The 21,063-nt window shown below is 51.2% G+C and overlaps 1 protein-coding gene across 1 annotated transcript; it reads right to left on the bottom strand.

Annotated features, from left to right (window-relative positions):
* Nucleotides 1-2,132: 2,132 nt before the first annotated feature.
* On the bottom strand, nt 2,133-19,151 carry Dmtn (dematin actin binding protein). Its single transcript, XM_059274343.1, has 14 exons — nt 18,785-19,151; nt 18,502-18,576; nt 17,789-17,944; nt 16,357-16,401; nt 15,893-15,992; nt 15,503-15,559; nt 15,083-15,235; nt 13,097-13,221; nt 12,498-12,603; nt 4,813-4,877; nt 4,551-4,606; nt 4,142-4,208; nt 3,811-3,891; nt 2,133-3,696 (listed from the first exon to the last, which is right to left on the bottom strand). The coding sequence occupies exons 1-14, from the start codon at nt 18,800-18,802 to the stop codon at nt 3,583-3,585; spliced, it is 1,218 nt and encodes a 405-aa protein (XP_059130326.1). The 5' UTR covers nt 18,803-19,151; the 3' UTR covers nt 2,133-3,582.
* Between the last annotated feature and the right edge of the window lie 1,912 nt (nt 19,152-21,063).

Below are 21,063 nucleotides of genomic sequence, written 5' to 3'. Positions count from 1 at the left end.
TTTTCTTTTTTTGAGACAGGGTCTGATGTGAACCAGACTGGCCTCACTGTGTAGCTGAGGAGGACCTTGAACTCCTGATCTCCCTTTCCTTAGCGTTGGGGTTCAGCATGTGCCCGGCTTGTGTGCTAAAGGGCCTCATGCATGGTAGGCAAGCACTCTTCCAACTGAGCTACGTTCTCAGCTCATGATTCTAAATGGTGAGATGTAATAAAACCAAAACAAAAACTTTGGAAACCACTGGAATGAAGTTTCCCAGGTTACATACATCTGTGTGTGTTATGAGAAAGAAGAACGGAGGACTCTTCCCTACTAACGCTTTGCTTTAGGGGCCAAGAGCCTCACTTGGAAGGTTTCCATATTCTCAGGCGTTTCAAATCCTTTAGGGCTTAGTATCAAAATGAGTCCCATTACAACATTTCCAGTCAATCTGATCATGTTGTTTCCAGCATCCCTTGGTAACCAGTGAATTTGACTGGTTCCACAGCGGCCTGTGAGTTCCAAATGGACAGGGTCTGCACAGGCCCCAGCACAAGGAACATCTATCTCCACACAGTCAATGGATGTCTGATAGCATGTGGGGAGCCCAGTCCTGCTTCCCCTGGAAAAACAGCTATACATTGCCAGTGCTGGGCAGCTGGGAGTGTAACCAGGCGGTAGTGTACTTGCTTAGCATGCCCAAGACCCTGGATTTGATCCCCAGCAGTGACCACTCCCTGAATGCCCCCCCCCCCGCCAGGAGGCAGGAAACTGCCCCCCACCCCAAACACATACATTGTCTACTCATTGGTTTTATGTAGCTTTGGGTTTCAGATAAAACGTTCTCTCATTGTTGGAAGGAGTCAAACTATCTGTCCTATTGGTCTTACAGGTTTGTTTCAAGGATAAAACAATGCTGTAGACAGACGTAAGACAACTTTACTTAAAAATCATTGTACAGGAGCTGGGAAGGTAGCTCATGAGGCAGAATGCCTGTCTAGCTGGCATACACAGAGCCCGGTTGGCACTGAATATACCAATGTGGCGGCATGTACCTGTCATCTCAATGCTTAGGAAGGAGAAGGAGAAGGAGAAATTCAAGGCGGTCTTCAGCTATACATCCAGTTCGAATAGTAATCAAATCACTGTTTCGTTTTGAGTGATCTACTTCTGATCTACTTGCTCTCTTGGCTAAGCCAGTCCTCTTCCCCCATGCACCCACACCCCTGTCCTCTTCTTGATCTTCAACTCAAACTGCACACCCAGCTCCCCTGAGGCCTCAGCTCCATGGTGGTTGCAGGTGGAAGGCCTCACCGAGGCAGGCGGAGGGGTCCCCACCTCCCTCCCTGGCTCCACCTGACCCTCACTCCTGTTCCTCAGTCACTCATTCTCCAGTCCTGTTTCCTCTGCCTGATGCCTGGCAGTCAGCTCACCACATACCAACCTTTTTCTGTTCAGCTCCCCCTGCTGTACAAGCACCTCGGGTCCTGGGGAGAGCAGTGTATTTGAGGCAATCCTCCACAGTGCCCTCCAACCATGAAACACAGGTTTCTGTCCCATAGAGCCCCTGGAGAAGTGGCGAATAGCACCCTGTCTAGGCTAGCCCTGACTTTCGTGTCCTAGAGAGAGGAAGTTACGTGGGCGATGTCTCTCCACCCCCTCTAGCTCATGTGAAACCTCTTTCCCATGGCTTTCTCAACCTGATGTCACCTGTCTGTCCCTCTGACTCAGGGCTAGTGGCTTATAAAGAAACAAATGTGGATTAGAGGGGTTGTGGGTAAAGTACACACCCAGCAAGCAGGAAGCCCTGGGTTTGATCCCCGGCACTAAATAAACCATACCTGTTGGTGCATGCCTGCAATTCTAGAACTTGTGAGGCAGAGGCAAGAAGGACCACAAGTTCAGCCTCGGACACGAGGCAAGTCTGAGGCCAGCTTGAGCTACATAAGGCCCTGTCTCAAACAAGCAAATAAATAAAGCCCACAAATATGTGGTATATGCCTATGATCCCAGTACTTAGAAGGCAAAAAGCTGGATCAGTTCAAGGCCAGCCTTTGCTATAGGATATTTTATCTCAAAACGAAACAACAAGACAGAATAAGTGAATAGTTTGGGCTGCTGGCCCAAGCCTGTCCTCCCAGTGACTTGATACGGAAGCAAGTTCAAACCTTCCTGGGCTATGGAGTGACGGGTCAAGTTCAGCCTGGGCTGCTCAATGAGAGTCCGTCTCAAAATTAAAAATTTCTTAAAGAGGTAAAATATTCACTGTGAGCCAGGCGGTGGTGACACATGCCTTTAATCCCAGCACTTAGGAGGCAGACGCAGGCGGATCTCTGTGAGTCTGAGGCCAGCCTGATCCACAGAGAGAGTTCCAGGACAGCCAAGGCTACACAGAGAAACCCTGTCTCGGGGGGAAAAAAAGATAATAACAAAACAAAAAAAGAATATCCATTGTGGTACGTGTCTAGCATATGTAAGGGCATGGATTTGACTCCAAAGGGGGGATGGAAACAAATAGATTTAGGGACCCAACGCAACCTTTTAATTCCAAGCACTTACCCTTCCCAGCATGATCACACACACAGTGGACAGGGAGAGCCAGGATCTGGGCAAAAACAAGACCCAGACCTGGGCAAAATATATATATATATATATATAATTATATACATGTACATATGTGGAGAGACAGACTGGGAGTGCAATTGGGTGGGGCAGGGAGTCAGGGAAAGAAAAGCAGCAGAGGGAGCCCCAATAAATTACATTCTGTAGAGAGCACAACAGGGGATGCATGGCAATGGGGGGGGGACCGGGGAGCCTGGCCTCCCAATCCCATCTAAGGAAGGCCGAGGCCCGGGCTCCGTGGTCCCTGGACAGGTGCTAGCAGGATGCATCGCAGCTGGTTTTGCCTGGAGGCTGGTGGTGAGGCGTTGTGTGTGAACAGCGTCTCTGCTCTTAGCCACAGCTTTACATAGGCCCTGGGGCTTGAGCAAGAGGCTTGAAGCTTAGGGGATTGCAAAGTACAGGACAGACAAGCTGGCCGGAGGGAGGCCTCCCAGCTGGAGGTCCAGGCAGAGCCTGCTTCCGCCCAGTCAGAGAAGCATCAGGCCCAGGTGCAGGGTGCTGTCAGGAGTGCAGTGGGCTGGAGCCTTTGGGTGGACAGGCACAGGGTCCCACAGCCGCCGCTCCCTGGCCAAGTCTACCCCCTGTGCGGGACAGCAGACAGACCTCACCACTAAGGGCCCCTTCATTTCTCTTCACCCTTTTCTGGGGACCTTCGTGTTGGGGAGACAGACAGGAAAAAGGGTGCAAACATTGACTGTGTGCTGGAGTCCAGGCTGGGTTTGGCTAGGCAGTGGCGCCCAGGGAAAAGATAAAGCCCCCTGGCCCGTGTGGGTAAGGAAGTCCATGCCTCATGACTCTGGGACTGTGCACATCTTGGCTCTCTCTCTCCCTGAGGAATGGAGCCCAACACTTCTGCCCTGCCTCCTGCTGCTCCCAGCCTGCAGAGGAAGAGGATGCTGTGGGGGGGTCTCACAGCCCCAGCTTCAGGGCCTTGAAGCAGCAGAGGGAAGTGCTGTCACACATGGCAGCGAGCGGGCAGGGATGTCAGAAGAGGGACGCCTTCTTCTTGAGTTCATTCCTCTTCCACAGGGCCAGCTTGCCAAACTCCTCAGGAGACATGGCAAAGACCCTCGAGAAGTCCTCTGCGGACAAATGCCTCTGTGGGGACACACGGGCATCTGAGTGACTAAGGAGGTAACCTCTACAGCATCAAAATCAAAGGCCACCCCACTGGGCAGCCCCTCTACCGTCCTGTGCATCTTTCTTGCTTACCTCAAGCCTCATGCGATCCACACCTGGAGGCAGCTTAGTTCGGCCCTTGTTGGTCACCACCAGCATTTCATAGGGATAGATCTGGAGAGGCAGAGAGGGCCTCCTTAGGTTTGTAGTCTCCACTCCTCATAACCCTCCTGACTCCCCAGGTCCCCTTTTGAACCTGCAGAGGCCACTGGGATTCATGCCGTCTTGCCATTCATGTCCCTCAGCCACCCTGCTGCCTCCCCCTGGTCATCTCCAGGAGCACCCTGAGCGCATTCAGCTTGGCGGGCTTCACCACCACCCCTGAAGCCCACCCCACTGTGGGGGTCAGGTCCCCTGCCCTCACCTTCTGCTCCAGCACACAGGGCAGGGAGGTCCCCCGATCCATCCTCCCCCCTCTGGCCCTCTCCGTTCTGGGGAGACCAAAGCCGCAGTGAGCCAGAGTGGGTCAGGGGGACCTTCCCAGCCTTACCCTAGGCGTCTTCAGTCTTCACCAGGCAACTCCTTGGCCCATACCCCCTCCCCCACCAGTGCCCATGCCTGGCCCTGGCTTCCAGGGTTTTTTTTTTTCCTGCTCCCCTCCGGGGGGCACTCACCTGCAGGCCTAAGGAGACAAGAGCCATAGTTTAGAGGCAGTTCCAGAAGCTGCACCCATACCTGATATCTTAAACAAACAAACACACCACGACCCACACTGGACACAGGCTGCCTAGGACGTCTGTGGAGACCCCCTTCCCAGCAACACACGGCCCCACTGCTCACCTGGGCTCCCAGCCTCACTCCCCGATGGGCTGAATTCTGTGGACTGTAGCTAGGAAACGACACAAAGACATCAGAGAGAGCGGAGGCCAGCCCTCAACAGTCTCCTTTACTCTGAGGCCTGCACACCACCCAGGGCCTCCGAGTGCTTGTCCACTCAGAAGCACTGCGCACACACCCCTCCCATGCACACACACACACACACACACACACACACACACACACACACACACACCCCGCTTGGTCGGAGGGCCTTACCCGGCTCAAGGCGGTCCTGCCATAGGAAGGAAGAGAGGAGGACTTAGATGTCCCCGAATGCAAGGCTGAAAGAGAGAGTAAGAGGGCCCGGTTCAGTCCCTTGATTGTGACAGTCCTTCCTGAGAGGGTTGCCTTCCTGGCTTTCCCTGGCCAGAACCCAGTAGGCGTCTATGGACTTCCAGTGAGTGTGCTGTGGCTTTTACCGAGTCTACATCTTCCCTCCTAACTAGAAATGAGCCCAAAAGCCTAGTATGAATCCCAGGCAAAGCTGAGGCTTGATGTCACGAAAGAGTCCTAAGAGCTGCCATGCAGCTAGATCTACAAATAAATGCAAGCTCCCAATGAAATCACCCAGTTATAACAGCGGTATTAACAGCAGTCAGATTCTGGACATTGGACATTACAGTTCAGACACAGTTATCGCCTCAGCACAGTGATGCAGTCGAGATAGTTCCCTTTTGACGCTATGGAGCTGGCTCAGCGGGTGGGAAGGCTTGTTCTGCAGGTACGAGGGCCTGAGTTTGGATACTAGCACCCACATCAAAATCAGAGCATGACTGTGTGCACCTGGACCCCCAGCACTGGATGGAGTGGAGACAGGGGGATCAATGCCAGTCTAGCTTCTAGTTCAAGTAAGGCAGAGAGAAATAGTGCAGGACGCCCAGTGACCTCTTCTGGCCTCCATACATGCCCATACCTGTTTAAACTACACACATGCCTGGGAGTGGTGGCGCACACCTTTAATCCAGCACTCGGGAGGCAAAGGCAGGTGGATCTCTGTGAGTTCAAGGCCAGTCTGGTCTACAGAGTGAGCTCAAGGACAGCCAGGGCTACACACAGAAATCCTGTCTCCAAAAAAATAAAATACAAATAAAATAAAAATCTACCTGTCTAGCCTCCCAAGTGCTGGGATTATAGGCATATGTCACCATATCTAGAAACCCATTCTTTTTGGGTTTTTGTTTGTTTGTTGTTTTTCTGAGACAGAGTTTCTCTGTGTAGCCCTGGCTGTCCTGGAACTTGCTCTGTAGACCAGGCTGACCTTGTTTTGTTTTTTTGTTTTTGTTTTTGTTTTGTTTTTTCGAGACAGGTTTTCTCTGTGTTAGCTTTGGAGCCTGCCCTGGAACTTGATCTGTAGACCAGGCTGGCCTTGAACTCATAGAGATCCTCCTGTCTCTGCCTCCCGAGTGCTGGGACTAAAGGCGTGCGCCATCATGCCCAGATAGAAACTACCATTCTTAGTGTGACCAGCCTCACAGCTCCCTTGTCTCCAGTCATTAAAATGGTTGCCATTCTATTGCAGTTCCTTTGACAGGCATCTTGTTAAGTGTCTAGCCGAGGTACGTTCAACACCACAAGCTTCAGTCCTCTAAAGTCCTTCTATTGGAAGTTTAGGGGGTGAGGACAAAATAGGTTTGCGGAACCTACCACTTATTTTCAAAGAAGTTTAGCATCTCTAAACTGAAAGCTCAAAATCTGAAATCCAGTCCGCTCTGGATTCCAAACTTCTTTCGTCTTGTTGATATGGTTCTCAGTTTTGGATTTGGAAGTGTTTGTTTCAGATTTCCAGATTAGGGGGTCTCCATTTTGGTTAAATTTATTCAAATATTCTAAAATCTGGGAAATAAAACCCTCTTTGAGTCTGAAACCTTTCAAATCCTAAGCATTTTGGAGAAGTGATAATAAGCCTGCATAGAAAACCATCTGCTCTCAGGGCTGAGGGAAGGCTCGGGGTTAACTGCTTGCTGGAAAAGCATGAGGACCACTGGGTGGTGGGAGTCCCAGTACTCGGGAGGCAGAGCCAGGTGGATCTCTGTGAGTTCAAGGCCAGCCTGGTCTACAGAGCGAGTTGCAGGACAGTCTTCAAAGCTACACAGAGAAATCATGTCTTGGGGGGAAAAAAAGGATGAGGATCTGAGTTTGTATTCCCAGAACCCAGTAAAGGGATGTGGGGGGAGGCAAAAAGAAAGTCATGGGTTATCAGTCACCATTTTGGTTGACAGAATTCCAATATCAAGTACACATAAAATTTTGAATCACTCCAAATTTTTGATCCAAAAATTTGATCACTCCAAATCACTTTCTGCCTGCCGGCTGTTTTTACGTCAACTTGACACTATTTAGAATCAACTGGGAAAATGCCCCCACCAGATTGTCCTGTGGGTAAGCCTGTGGAGGCATTTTCTTGATTGACGGTTGATGTGGGGAGCCCAGCCCACTGTGGGTGGTGCTACCCCTGGGCAGGTGGTCCTGGATAGAGTAAGAACACAAACCAAGCAAGCCATGAAGAGCAAGCAGTAAGCAGCACTCTTCTGTGGCCTCTGCATCAGTTCCTTCCCCAGGTTCCTGCCCTGCCTGAGTTCCACCCTGTCTCCCCGGATGATGAACTACAAGCTATAAAATAAAATAAGCCTGGGGGTGGAGAGATGGCTCAGCGGTTAAGAGCACTGACTGCTCTCCCAGAGGACCCAGGTTCAACTCCCAGCACCTACAAGGCAGCTCACACCTGCCTGTAACTCCAGGTTCAGGGGACCTGAAACCCACGGCAAAACACCAACGCACGTAAAATTAAAAAACAAAACAAAAACTACTTTCCCTGCCAAGTTGCTTCTGACCATGGTGTTTTATCACAGCAATAGAAACTTTAACTAAGAATATTTGTGTTTGAAAGTGACAATCCCAAGGTAATGCCTGTTTGTGACTCTGAACTGTTAAGCCTGGTTAGATCTGTCAAGAACCTACATGACCACATGATGCATACATCCGGGGACTTGTTCCAGGGTGATGGTGAAGGAGGTCCTTGACTAACTTTACAAAGCCAAAATGGAAGTCACAGTGCTCATTTTTGGGGGCAAATAGAAGAATCTGAGGGGCTAAAGAGATGGCTCAGAAGTTAAGAGCATTGGCTGCTCTTCCAGAGGTCCTGAGTTCAATTCCCAGCACCCACATGGTGGCCTACAACCATCTATAATGGCATCTGATGCCTTCTATCATGCATGTTTATGTGAGGACAGAGAATCCATATATTAAAAATATGTAATTAAGTATTTTTTTAAAGAAGAATCTGGAACATGGGGACTGAATCTACCCCTTGAGACAATCTTCCATCAATCTCATTCTCCAGGCCTCAACTACAGACTTTTTATCAGTGGTTCTCAACGTTCCTAATGCTGCAACCCTTTAATACAGCTCCTCATGTTGTGGTGACCTCCAACCATAAAATTATTTTCATTGCTACTTCATAACTAATTTTGCCACTGTTATGAATTGTAATGTAAATATTTTTGGAGACAGAGGTTTGCCAAGGGGGTCATGACCTGTCAGTTACCTAAGACTTCCTCCAAGCAATCAAACAACCCCCAAAACCAACACAACAACAACAAAAAAAAAAAAAAAAAAAAAAAAAAAAAAAAACCCAAAGCAGCCAGGTGGTGGTGGCACATGCCTCTCATTCTAGCACTTGGAAGGCAGAGGCAGGGGGATCTCTGTGAGCTCTAGGCCAGCCTGGTCTACAGAGCATGTACCAGGATAGCCAGAGCTACACAGAGAAACCCTGTCTCAAACACACACACACACACACACACACACACACACACACACACACACAAAAAAAAAAAAAAAACCCAGAGCAAATAAATAAATGCCCAGTCCTAGTGTGTCTCTGTTCCACATCTTTACCCTTCCAAAGACCCATGCCCTGCAGCCCATTGCCTGGCACTTCAGTCCCTCAGCCCTTCCTTACTAGCACTGGATCAGCCCACATCTCCTCTGCTATACCCATGGCCGTGAATCAACATCACCACAAAAGTAAGATCTTGCAGTATTTCCCAACAAGCAAGTGAGTCTTGCCATCCTCTGGCTCAGCTGCCCCAGTACTTCCTTCAACAGAGGAGGTCTTTCAGGGCTGTCTCCTAAAACACAGGTTCCATTTCCTCCCCATGCTCCTCTCCACCATTCCTCACACTAGATCTTTCTTTTTTTAAGCAGGGTCTCGCTATGTAGCCCTTAGAACACCTTGATCATTACTGAGCACGATATCTAGGGCATTCATGTTCTACAGGCCTGGACACCCGAGTTTCCTTTCCTTTCTCCATGAATAATCTTACTTTCTTTTCCCATTTCCTACACATATTAGCAGCAGACCCTCCAGCTTCAGGTTTCTCAAACTCAGTTCTCACTCATATGCTCTACATTTCTGAAACCAGTCTCTTCCCTCTCCTCCCACACTCGCCTCTTAGTTATCTAATTGTAAACTGTCATTCACTAGCACCCAGGATAAAGCCCTTAGGGCTTTCTCTCTCCCTTATCCGCCCCCTTCTAATGGGTCATGGGATTCACTTCAGTGGCTTTGATCTGTACATTTCTCAGCTCTATTCCCTCTTCTCTGAACCCCCAAAGATGTGTTATCCTTAGGATATGGTTTGAGCACATCACCGGGGCTTCAAAACATGAGGTGTTAGGAAGGTAGGAACAGGGCTGGTGAGACGGCCTTGCAATCCCGACAACGTAAATCCGATCCCTTGAACCCACAGAGACGTAGAAAGAGAGAACTGACTCCACAGAGTTGTTCTCTGATGTCTGCCCCCAACACATACACATCCTGCATACACGCACAATAGAAACACTAAACCAACTTTTTGAAGGAAGGATGGAGAGGCGGCTCAGTGGTTAAGAGCACACACTGTACTGGGTGGTGGTGACGTTAATCCCAGCACTCAGGAGGCAGAGGCAGGAGGACCTCTCTGAGGCCAGCCTGGTCTACAGAGTAAGTTACAGGATAGCCAGGGATTCGCAGAGATATCCTGTCTTGAAAAAGAAAAAAAAAAAAAAAAAAAGCACATACTGCTCTTGTAGATTACTTCAATCTGGTTCTCAGCATCCACATACAGTGGCTCACAGCAGCCTGTAACTCCAGCTCCAGAGGACCAATGTCTCTGGCTTCCACAGGCCCTACACTAATGTGCGCGCGCGCACACACACACACACACACACACACACACACACACACACACACGTCCATGTGAGGGTGTCAGATCCTCAGGGACTGGAATTACAGACAGTTGTGAGCTGCCATGTGGGCCCCCTGGAAGAGCAGCCAGTGCTCTTAACTGCTGAATCATCTCTCCAGCTCCATAAAACCTTTTTTAAAAGGTAGTAACTTAGGGCTAGAGAGATGGTTCTGTGATTAAGAGCAGTGGCTGCTCTTCTAGACTACCTAAGTTCAGTTTCCAGCACCCACATGGCCACTCATAACCAGTCAGTCCTAGGGGAATCTGATACCCTTTTCTGACCACATTTTTTTCTTTTTTCTTTCTTTTTTTCCAAGACAGAGTGTCTCTGTGTAGCCTGGGCTGTCCTGCAACTCGCTCTGTAGACCAGGCTGGCCTCGAACTCACAGAGATCCCCTTGCCTCTGCCTCCCAAGTGCTGGGATCAAAGGCGTGCGCCACCACTGCCCGGCAGTAAATACATTTTTAACAGGGTCTCACTATGTCACTCTGGCTGGCTTGGAACTCAAAACCTAGATCACGGTGGCTTCAGACTCACAGAGATCCACCTGTCTTTGCTTCTGAGCACCGAGATTGAAGGTGTGAGCTACCAAACCACTCTAATAGGTTTTTATTTTGAAACAGGGTCTACTAAGTTGTCCAGGCTGACCTCGGACTCAATCTGGAGCCTTGGTAGGTGTGGTGGTTTGAAAGAAAATGGCCCCCATAGGGAGTGTCACTGTTAGGAGGTGAGGCCTTATTGGAGGAAGTGTGTCACTGTGCCCTGCCCCTTTGAGGTCTCCTATGTTCAAACTACACCCAGTGACAGTTGCTTCTGTTGCCTGCAGATCAAGATGTAGAACTCTCAGCTCCTTCTCCAGCACCATATCTTCCTGTATGCTGCCATGTCCTGCCATGATGATAATGGACTAAGCCTCTGAAACTGCAAGCCACCACAATTAAATGTTTTCCTTATAAGAGTTATGATGGTAATGATGTCTTTTCACAGCAATAGAAATCCTAACTAATAAAGTAGGCCTTAAACTAACTTTCTTTCTTTTTGTTTTTGTTTTTGAGACAGGATCTATATAGTCCTGACTGTCCTGAACTCTCTATGTAGCTCAGGTTGGCTTTGAACCCATAGAGATCCCCTTCCCCTCTGCCTACCAAGTGCTGGGATTAAAGACATGCACCACAATGCCCAGATGACTTAACTGTCCAATTCTCTTGCCTCAGCCCTGAGCAGGGCAGATTACAGGCCTGCTCCACAAGACCTGGCCAGGTACACCCATGTGGTGACAGAAAGTTGACGAATATGTTCAGCTACGGGCAAGTATGGCAGATTGTTTCCAAAGGTGACCTGTAACTCTGCTCCATCCATCTTGCTTGTTTTTTGAAATGAGACCTTGTAGTTCCTTGAATCAGAGGCAGAACCTATTTCCATATTGAGTCTAGTTTCTAGAAAACCAACTTTTTTTTTTAGGAGATAAGGTCTGTGGTAGTTTGAATAAGAATGGCTTCCACCCCACCCCCAGAGGCTTACATATTTGATTGTTTAGTCACCAGGGAATGGCACTGTTGGAAAGGATTAGAAGGACTGGAGGTGTGTCCTTCTTGGAGGAAGTGTGTCACTGGGGGTGGGCTTTGAGGTTTCAAAAGTCCATGCCAGGCCTAGGCTGTCTCTTTCTCTGTCTACGGATCAGGATGTAGCTCTCAGCCATGCATGCCGCCATGCTCCCCGCCATGATGATAATAGACTAAGCCTCTGAAATAGTAAGCAAGCCTCCAACCAAATGCTTTCTTTTGTAAGAGTCGCGTTGGTCATGGTGTCTCTTCACAGCAGTAGAACAGTGACTACAATGGGGGTCTTTTTTTTTTTTTTTTTCCAGCCCAGGCTAGATTCCCAGTTCAGAGATTAGACTTGCATCACAATGCCAGCTTTGGTGTCTTGATTTGACCAATAGAATGCAAGAAAGCGATGGGGCATGACCATGGGGCTCCCAAGGTCAAGTTTTAAGAGATCTCACAGCTCTCTTTTGGGGCAGTAGGCTCTGTCCCTCCCCTTCCCAGCTTCCAGGCTCTCAAGAAGTCCAGGCTAGACAGCCGTGCCCAGGGGCCCAGCACTCAAAGCCCTCTTCACCCACTTCTCTGCCCCACTTCAGGATCCTCGGCGCCCATGCATGCTCTCCGAGCTGCCACACTAGTTCAACTCCCCGCCTTTGCTCCCATGCTCTTCTTGACATTTGGAAGGACTTTCTGTGCCCTTTATTTGTCTCTCTCTTAGACTCAGGGGAGCCGACCAGACCTTCTCACGGGCCTCTCCAAGTACCCACTGATACTCTGTCTCCCTCACCTGCCACACCGCTCCAAAGGCAAGGAAGATTTGCATGTCAGTTTCCCCCTCACTGGAGGAAATAGCTGTATATTTTCCCCCATGACATCCCCAGTGTTCAGCATGTCCTGACCCACAGTAGGTGTTCTCATCCTGCTTGTACTGCTGTTCTCTCTCTGTTCCGGCTACCGGCTCATATTCTCGCCCTAGGCGAGCACACACATGGGCCTCACACCAGGACTGAATCTTTTAAGTACAGCGGTTTCAAGGGTCACACACACACACACACACACACACACACACACACACACACACACACACATCCCTCCATCCCACTGCCACTTCTGGCCACTCCACAGCACTCACAGGTATGGAAGGGTGTCCGGTCAGGCAGAGAGCGAGTTTTCCTCCGAATGGGCAAAGACTTTTCCATCTCCTCTTTCAAGATCATCTTTCCCAAGTTGGAAGTAACCTGTTAGGGGAGGAAGGAGAATGGCGTCAAGCCTGAGACACCAGCTCGCCACCTCTGAAAAGTGCAAAGTTGGGGTGCAATCCAAGAGGACACGCAACGGTTTTCCAATGTCTTCCTGGACATTCAACCACGTTAGGTTTGTCGGAGATGCTCAGTGGTACCCTTCCACAGAGGCTTCTCTATCCCAGGTCACCATGCCAAGAGCACAACCAACGGCCTTTCCATGATCCCTAATTCTCTCTCCTCCCCTAGCTCAGCCTCCTGGAACCTGGTGCTGGTGGACCCTCCCGTTCCTGTGCTTTGGATCTGACTGTCCAGCATCACCTCTCCAAAAACCGCCTAAAGCCCAGGTGTACCTGGAATCCTGGGAGAGGAGAGGCACCTCCCACCTGTTCAAACGCGGATGCTTCTGTGGCACAAGCCTTTTAGACTGACTTTGAGGGCCAGAACATTGTCACCTAGACGATATGGTGGGTTGGGGGTAAGATGCTACCTTACTGAGTTCCTCTTTCTGCCGCTCCCTGATGGCCTTAATCTCCTCTTCAGAGTCATCATCTTCCTCCTCCTCCTCTTCCTCTGCCCCCTTCCGAGACGCCTTCCGTTTTCTCCATTCTGTCTCTAGGAGACACAGGTCCAAGAATCAGTGAGGGCACTCGGCCACTCACTCCTCCAGCTGGTGGAACAGGGACCTGAAAAGAACACTACAAATTCTTTTTTTTATTTATTTTTTGTTTTTAGAGATGGGGTTTCTCTGCAGAGCCCTGGCTGTCCTGGAACTTGATCTGTAGACCAGGCTGGCCTCGAACTCCAAGATCCACCTGGCTCTGCCTCCCAAGTGCTGGGATTAAAGGGGTATGTCACTACCACCTGTATAAATTCTTTTTTATTTTTATTTAATTAAAAAATAAGAGCCGTGTTATAAAGAAGGAGGAGGAGGAGAAAGAGGAGGAGGAGGAGGAAGGGAAGAGCTATGCACGGCCTTAACCACTGAGCCATCTCTCCAGCTCCTCTTGTTTATCATTTAGTCACTTAACAGACATTTCTCAAGCTTCTGCTATAGTTCAGGCCCTGTGGCAGAAGATTTGGAAAATAGAACAGTAAATGAGAGAAGGTGTTGGTCCTCACAGCCTGGGCTACACAAAGAAACCCTGCCTCAAAAAACCATTAAAAGCCAGGTGGTGGTGGCGTATGCCTTTAATCCCAGTACTTGGGAGTCAGAGCGAGGCGGATCTCTGTGAGTTCGAGGCCAGGCTGGTCTACAGAGAGAGCTTCAGGACAGGCACCAAAACTACACAGAGAAACCCTGTCTCAAAACAAAACAAAACAAAACAAAAACAAATAAAAAAAAAAATGAGACGGGGTCTTGCAGTGTTGCCCATCCTGGCCTTGAACTCCTGGGCTGGAGTAACCTTTCTGCCTCAGGCTGCCAGGTAGCTGGGGTACAGTTATGTGCCACCATGCCTGGCACTACAAAGTCTTTTAAAAACTTGCAAACAAAAAGTACAGGATACAGAGGCTGGAGAGATGGCTCATCATCTAAGAACATTGGCTGCTCTTGCAGAGGACCTGGGTTCAGTTCCCAGCACCCACACGGCAGCTCACAACTGTCTCTAACTCCAGTTCCAGGAGACCTGACACCCTCTTTTGGCCTCCCTCAGCACCAGGTGCATATGTACATAGGTACACAGGTACATACATACCTACCTGTGTACCTATGTACATACTGGAGGAAACCACTCTTACACAAAAATTGGAAATAAATACTTCTTTAAAAGTTAAAAAATATATGTACAGAGCTGAGAGTGCACAGAACTATATGTGCTTAGTGTGCTGAAGACCCAGGACAAAAATAATGATCCCCATGAAATCAATAACATGACAGTAAAAATGAACAAATTAGATAAGAAACACATATAAATTATCTGGGAACCAAGACCTTCTCTCATCTGTTTTTCTCTTTTTGAAATCTCCTACCACAGGGCCTGGGCTGTAGCAGAACCTTGAGAAATGTCTGTTAAGTGACTGAAAAACTGAACAGGAGCTGGAGAGATGGCTCAGTGGTTAAGGCTGCTCACTGCTCTCCCAGAGGACCCGAGTTCCATTCGTAGCATCCACATGGGTGCTTCACAACTTCCTATAACTTCAGCTGCGGAGTGATCCTTTGCCTAGGCCTCCTGGGTACTGTACTGTCACATTACCCATCCCCCACCCCCCGTCCCCCCACCACACACACACACAGTTCAAATAAAATAAAACCTTAAAAAATAATAATGAGCAAGAAGGGAAGAAATGATTAGCCAGCAGGCCCTGCAGAGCAATACAAAGAAGTGCAGGGAAGAGATAAGCAATGGATCACGGACTGAGGAGAACGCAAAGGCTGAGAAGTAATAGGTGGACTGGAACTGGGTTCACGGGACCAAGAAGGAGCAGTGAACAGGGCTCTCAATCTCTCTTCTCTCCTTCCCCCAGCTTTTCCTACCCACAACGGCCAGCGACGGGGGACATGGCCAGTAGTCAGTCTCTATCTTGGCTGGCTGGTTGGGGTCAGGGGGCTGCGCCGCAGGGAACTTGGATGACTCAATGATGAGGTCCTCGATGAGGTGCTTGCTCTGAGGGCTGCCTCCCGTGGATTCTGCAGATGGATGCAGGGTCAGTCCACACCCCACCCCGGCTAACCCTGCAGCCAGCCAACTTGGCCGACCCTCAGCCCCAGCTCCCTCACCTCTCTCTCCCCACCCATGAGATCTCAGGTGTAACCGTGATACACATAGGAGCTCTGCAGGACTTAGGAAGTTATCTATCCCTCCATCCCTTCCCAGCTCTCAGACATGGCCCAGCACCACCCCACCAGTAGGTGGCAGCAGGAGAAGCACCCAGGAAATCGGAGAGGAACCCTCACCTCTCTGCCTGTAGATGGGTGGCTTCTTGTAGATATTGGAATCCGGGCGGGTGGTCTCTGAGAGAAGGAACAAGAGCAGATGAGAAGGGGGACGTGATGGCAGGGGATGGTGGGTCCGGGAACAGAATAGGGACAAACAGAAGGGGGCGATGAGCTAGACAGCCAGCATCATGCCCCATGAAGTAGAACGTCCTGTACTTTTCCGGGTGCATGAGAGGGAAGACATAACAAAACAGCCATTGCTGCTAGTTCTGCCTGGCATCCTGGTACCACAGGGTCCAGCTAGGTCTAAACCCAAAGAGCAGGGGCTGAGAGGAAGGGGTTTGGGGATGCTGAAGGAAAAATGAACTGCCAGAGAAAGGACACAGCTGGGCTGACAATAAAACCTACCGGGGTGGTGGAAATGGGGCAGGCTGGTCCTAGGGGTCCCTGTGGTCCTTGGGGTTGAAGCCTGAGAGATCAGTCCCAGTGTCCGGCTCTCTGCCCATACCTATGGAGAAGTATGCAGCGTCCAGGTCCTCCCGCCATACCCCTTCCTGTTCGCGTGTATGTGGCGTTACTTCAGACCACTTTTTATGCCCTCCCACACCAGCAGCCCACACCCCAACCCCAGGGCAATGTCATGGTAGAGGAAGAACATTCAAGGGCTCCATCCACCAGCTCAGGGTGCCTACCCAGAGAGAAAGGGTTAAATGAGGCCCTGGGTCTGGCTGTGTCACAGATGAGTTGGCCAGTGACCAACCAGCCAGGATTTGCTGATTCTATCATCCCCTGGACTTTGCTGAGCTGAGACTGGGCATGGCGGGGGAGGGGAGCTGGGGGGCCCCAGCAGCGCAGGACTAGAGCCGACTTACCTCTGGGGATGGTGGGGGGGATGTGGATTTGGGTGACAGTGAGCACTGTGAATGGAGAGGATTATCAGAGTCACAGGGAGGACTAAACCCTAGCACCTCAGAGGGGGAACATCTCACCCCCACTCACCCAGCTCCACCTACTTTCCTAGCTACCTCGCTCCCCTCATGGGTCCCTGCCAATCTCTGACTTGGCCTTCATCCTTCCTTTGCCCGGGATTCTCCCCGTCCCGAGTCTTTTCATAAGAAGCTCAGATCTGGGAGCAGCATGCTTCATGCCCTGAGGGTCAGCCAAGAAGTAAATATGACCCTGACTTCAGAGCCTGGCAGGCAAGCCATGGTGAAACCCAACCAGCAAGCAGCCACCATGGAGTCAGTTCTCCTCGGCTCCTTGGTACTTAAGTTTTCCAATCTCACAGCCTGCCCACTCCAACATGACCTCTTTCTCTTCCTAAAATTCAGATTTTACTGTTTTAATTGTTACTTGGTGTGAGTGTGGGCATATGCATGCCACAGCGCGTGTGTGGAGGTCAGAGGACAACTTTCGGGAGTCAGGTCTTCCCTTCTCCCATTGGTTCTGGGGACCTACCCAGACCATCAGGCTTACATGCATGCAAGGGCTTTTACCTGCTGAGCCACCCCACCAGCTCATGACCCCCTTCCTCCTCCCTTCCTCCTCCCTTCCTCCTTCCTTCCTTCCTCCCTTCCTTCCTTCCTTCCTTCCTCCCTTCCTTCCTTCCTTCCTTTTGTTGCTGTTTTTGGAGACAGGGTCTCACCAGGTAGCCTTTGGGCTGGCCTGGAGCTCATTAACCAGACCAGGCTGGCTTCCGTCTCTTAGAGATCCGCCCGCCTCTGCCTCCCAACTGCTGGGGTTGAAGGCGTGTGCCACCATGACCATGACCCTTTCTTGAATACAAATGACAAGTACCCAACCAAGTATTGCCCCGTGCACAACCTCCTGGGGTGCACACAAAGAACTACCATTTCTAGGTGCCAGAGGGTAAAAAGAGGCTACAATGTCACACCACTCCCTCAGCTAGAATTTCTGGAGCTCCTGCTGTGTGAGTGTGTGTGTGTGTGTGTGTGTGAGTGTGTGTGTGAGAGTGTGTGTGAGTGTGTGTGAGAGTGTGTGTGAGTGTGTGTGAGTGTGTGTGTGAGTGTGTGAGTGTGAGTGTGAGTGTGTGTGTGTGTGTTTCCCCTATCATCTTCCACCCGTCCCCTACAAGACCTCCCTCCATGTTTCCACTGTTCAGCTATGGCTGCTCCTGCCTGTTTCCAGGCCACACCCCAGTCTTGAGCCTGGTGCTCAGTTTGCCCAAATATATGGGCTCATTCCTGTGCATAGCCTGTCTCTGCCTCCAAAGTCTGCCAGGGGGATTCCCCACTCATCACTTACCTGGCTCCCCTCAGGCCTGCACAAATGACCCTTTCTTACCTCCCGGCTTCTGGGCAGCTCCACGTGTTCCAGGAGGGAATAGGTAAAGTGAGGCTCGTAGATCATGAGGTCAGGTCGCTCAATGTCCAGGATGGCCTTGTCCTTGGGGATGGCAGCCAGGTCTTTGTAGCCCAACACCTGGTTGTCCATCTTGGCCTGAAGGGAAATGGTCCAAATGGAACAGAGTTTCCCATAGTATCACCTAAAGACGGCCACTGGCCTCACTGGCTGGATTTGATTATCAAGAAAACATTTTCGATGTCAACTCTCATGGTTGACAACTCCATTATGTTGCTTTTAAGGATCTAGAATGAGCCCTTAAATTTGAATTTGAGATAGCATCTCATCTAGTCAAGGCTCTCCTCAAATCCTCTCTGTAGCTGCCTCTGGCCTTGAACTTCCTAATCCTCCTGTTCCCACTTGCCAAATTCTGGGACTATAGGCTTGCCTCACCATTCCGCTCTAGACCGTCCCTTTAAAAAAAAAAAAAAGCTCTCTGCCTCTGAGGCACTTTGCAGCTAGACCAGCCCTTGCCAGGGCTGTAGGAAGCTTTCGCTGGGATCTCTGGGGTCTTTCCACCTGAAAGAGTTCACAGGACCTCTCTCCATGTGGGGTGGGGTGGGGTGTGGTGGGGTGTCAGGGGAAAGGGGTTAAGTGGGTCCCGCCCCTCCCACCTCCCAGCTGAGGTGCAGGTGGCCGACACAAGTACTCACCACGATGCTGGAGGGAGAGCCCGGCACACTGGAGTCTCTGGAGGAGCTGACGCTCCCCGGGGAGGTAAGAGGTTGCTGGAGAGAGCGAGAAGGTGGCGGAGTGGGCATGTGCGTGGGTGCGAGGGTGTGGGCGTGGGTCTTGCCCTAGACCTCAGGATGGGGAGGGGGTGTTGGGGGGACCCGGCATGCTGTGCGGAGGTGGCCACCAGGTGGCGCCGGCGACTCCCGAGCCGGCCCGGGAGGGCCGCGGTCCCCACCCGAGTCCGGGGTGCAGCCCGCTCACCTTCTGCAGGCGTTCCATGCGGCAGCCACTGGCCGGCCACTCCCTCGGAGGCCGGTGCGCACGCGGAGAGGACGGACGTCAGGCTCGGCCTGGCTCCTGCAGTGAGGGCGTCGCAGCGCACTGTGGTGTACTCATCCCTTGGGCTTCTCCAGGCTGCTGACCGCGGGTGGCTGGAAGGACAGGGAGGCGCGGGGCCGTGAGGGCGGTAGGATGTCAGAGCTGGGCTCAGCACCAGAGATGTGCGTGTGGCCAGACAGCGGCTACGCGGATCCGCCGCACTTGTTTTTTAAGCCATTGTTCTCTGGCTCCAGAGGAAATGACGGCAGGGGTCAGCTGGCATCCCAGCATGGACAGGCTTCTCTATCCCCAAGCCTGTCACCCCTGCCCTGCCCTGCTCTCGCCTGGGCCCTCTCCCAGCCGGTGCTGGCCCCTCCTACTCCAGCCACGGGTGCCACTCCCTGCAGTTTGCTCAGCCACCTCTTCATTTTCCCCAGAAGGTTATCAAGGGAGACAGAGTCATTAGTTAAGAGCGGAAGCATAGGGAGCCAGAGGCTGGAGGAAGAAAACCCACGGGGGTCGGGTAGAGTGGTAAAGCCATGGCCATGAGCTAGAGCGGGTGCCGGGCCTCAGAAGCTGGCTCACTTGGACCTTTCTCTACTTCCTGCAGTAAGGCAGTGTGTCACCCCCCCCACCCCCCCACCCCCCCCATCCCCCCACCCCCCCCCACCCCGCAGACACTGTAAAATACCTCTGGGGCCTGAACCACATCTTTGTGGCCACAGAGTGCCCAGAACATTCTCAAGGGGCTGCCATGCTGCTCCATGAATGCCTGGTTGAACCTCCTTTCACACTCTGTTCCTAGGAACTTAGGTCAGTCTGTGTACTAGGTGGAGACCATAGCCCATGCGCTCTCCTCTTTGGTCACTCCCTCAGCTACCCTCCCTTCTTCTTCTCCCAACACTGGCCCTGGAAGCCACAGCGTGAGGAGAGCTGTGAACAGAAGGGAAATGAAGAGAATAAGGAGGCAGTTTCAAGCAGGGCCTTCCAAGCCAGGAGGCCTGGAGCTTAAGAAGTAAACTACTCCTCGGATGCCGTGTGGTCTTGGGTGAATCATTTGCACTCTGCGCACGCTTACATCCTAGCTCTTGGGAGGCTGAGGCAGGAGGATTGCTTTGAATTTACAGGCTGGCTTAGGTTACACAGTGAGTTCCAATCGGCTTGAATTATAGTACAGGACCCTGTCTAAAACAGTAACATCAAAGCTAGGGAAGGTGATCATAGTTTCTTGTCCTAGACCTCTCTGGGAAGTCCACAGTACTTATTTATTTATTTTTACGTGTGTAGGGGTTTGGCCGGCATGTCTGTCTGCACACCACATGCATACCTGGTGTCCACGGAGGCCAGAAGAGGCATCAGCTCTCCTGGAACTGGAGTTACAGAGGAGGGGTCATGGGAGTGTTAGGGGCCAAACCTGAGTCCTCTGAAAGAGTGGTCAATGCCCTTAACCACTGAGCCATCTCTCCCGCATCAGAGTAGGTACGTTAGGACATACATAGTGCATAGAACACGATCTACTCCATGTAGAGGGTCAGCTACGATTAGTATTTCTATCTCCCCAGGGATTAGCGAATCTAGGGGGCTTTTCTATAGCCAGTCATGAAAGAATGAGATCACGGCTTTGTTCTCTCTCTCTTTGGGGGGTGAAGACGTGTCCTCTTAAGTTAGTGCTCTCTCTCTCTCTCTCTCTCTCTCTCTCTCTCTCTCTCTCTCTCTCTCTCCTCACAGAGTTTCACTGCATGGGCCTCTCTCCTTCACTGCATGGCCCTGGCTATCTTCAAACTCTCAATCCTATCTTGGGCCCAGTCTCCCAGATGCTGAGATTCAAGGCCTGGACCACCATGCCTGGCTCTCCCAATCCTTTCCACCTGTACTGCATCTCAACCAGCCTGCTGCCCATGTGTCTGAACTAGTCAGCAGCCCTTGGCCTCACTCGCCAACCTTGGCCCACCTCTACTCACCTCTGTCCACCTCTCTGCCTCCCTCAGGCCACTCACCCTCCTGGGTCCACGGGAAAGGCCCTGCCGTCCTGTTCATGTGCTAACCCTTTTCTGAACAGTGACTTCACAGGGAAGGTGGTGTTTAAGCGCTGGCTGCTGTGCTGGAGTGAATGGGCTGCCGACTTCCAGAGGGCGGCCTCCGTACCAGAGCTGTCACTGCTGAATGCATGCATGTTCTGCGCTAGATACTCCTGTGTGCATGGGATGCCAGGGACTGAGCTT

This window comes from Peromyscus eremicus, chromosome 9 (genome assembly GCF_949786415.1).
Source record: "Peromyscus eremicus chromosome 9, PerEre_H2_v1, whole genome shotgun sequence".
Lineage (NCBI taxonomy): Eukaryota > Metazoa > Chordata > Mammalia > Rodentia > Cricetidae > Peromyscus > Peromyscus eremicus.
The sequence above is the reverse complement of the archived record's forward strand: the minus strand, read 5'-3'. Positions and strand labels throughout refer to the sequence as shown.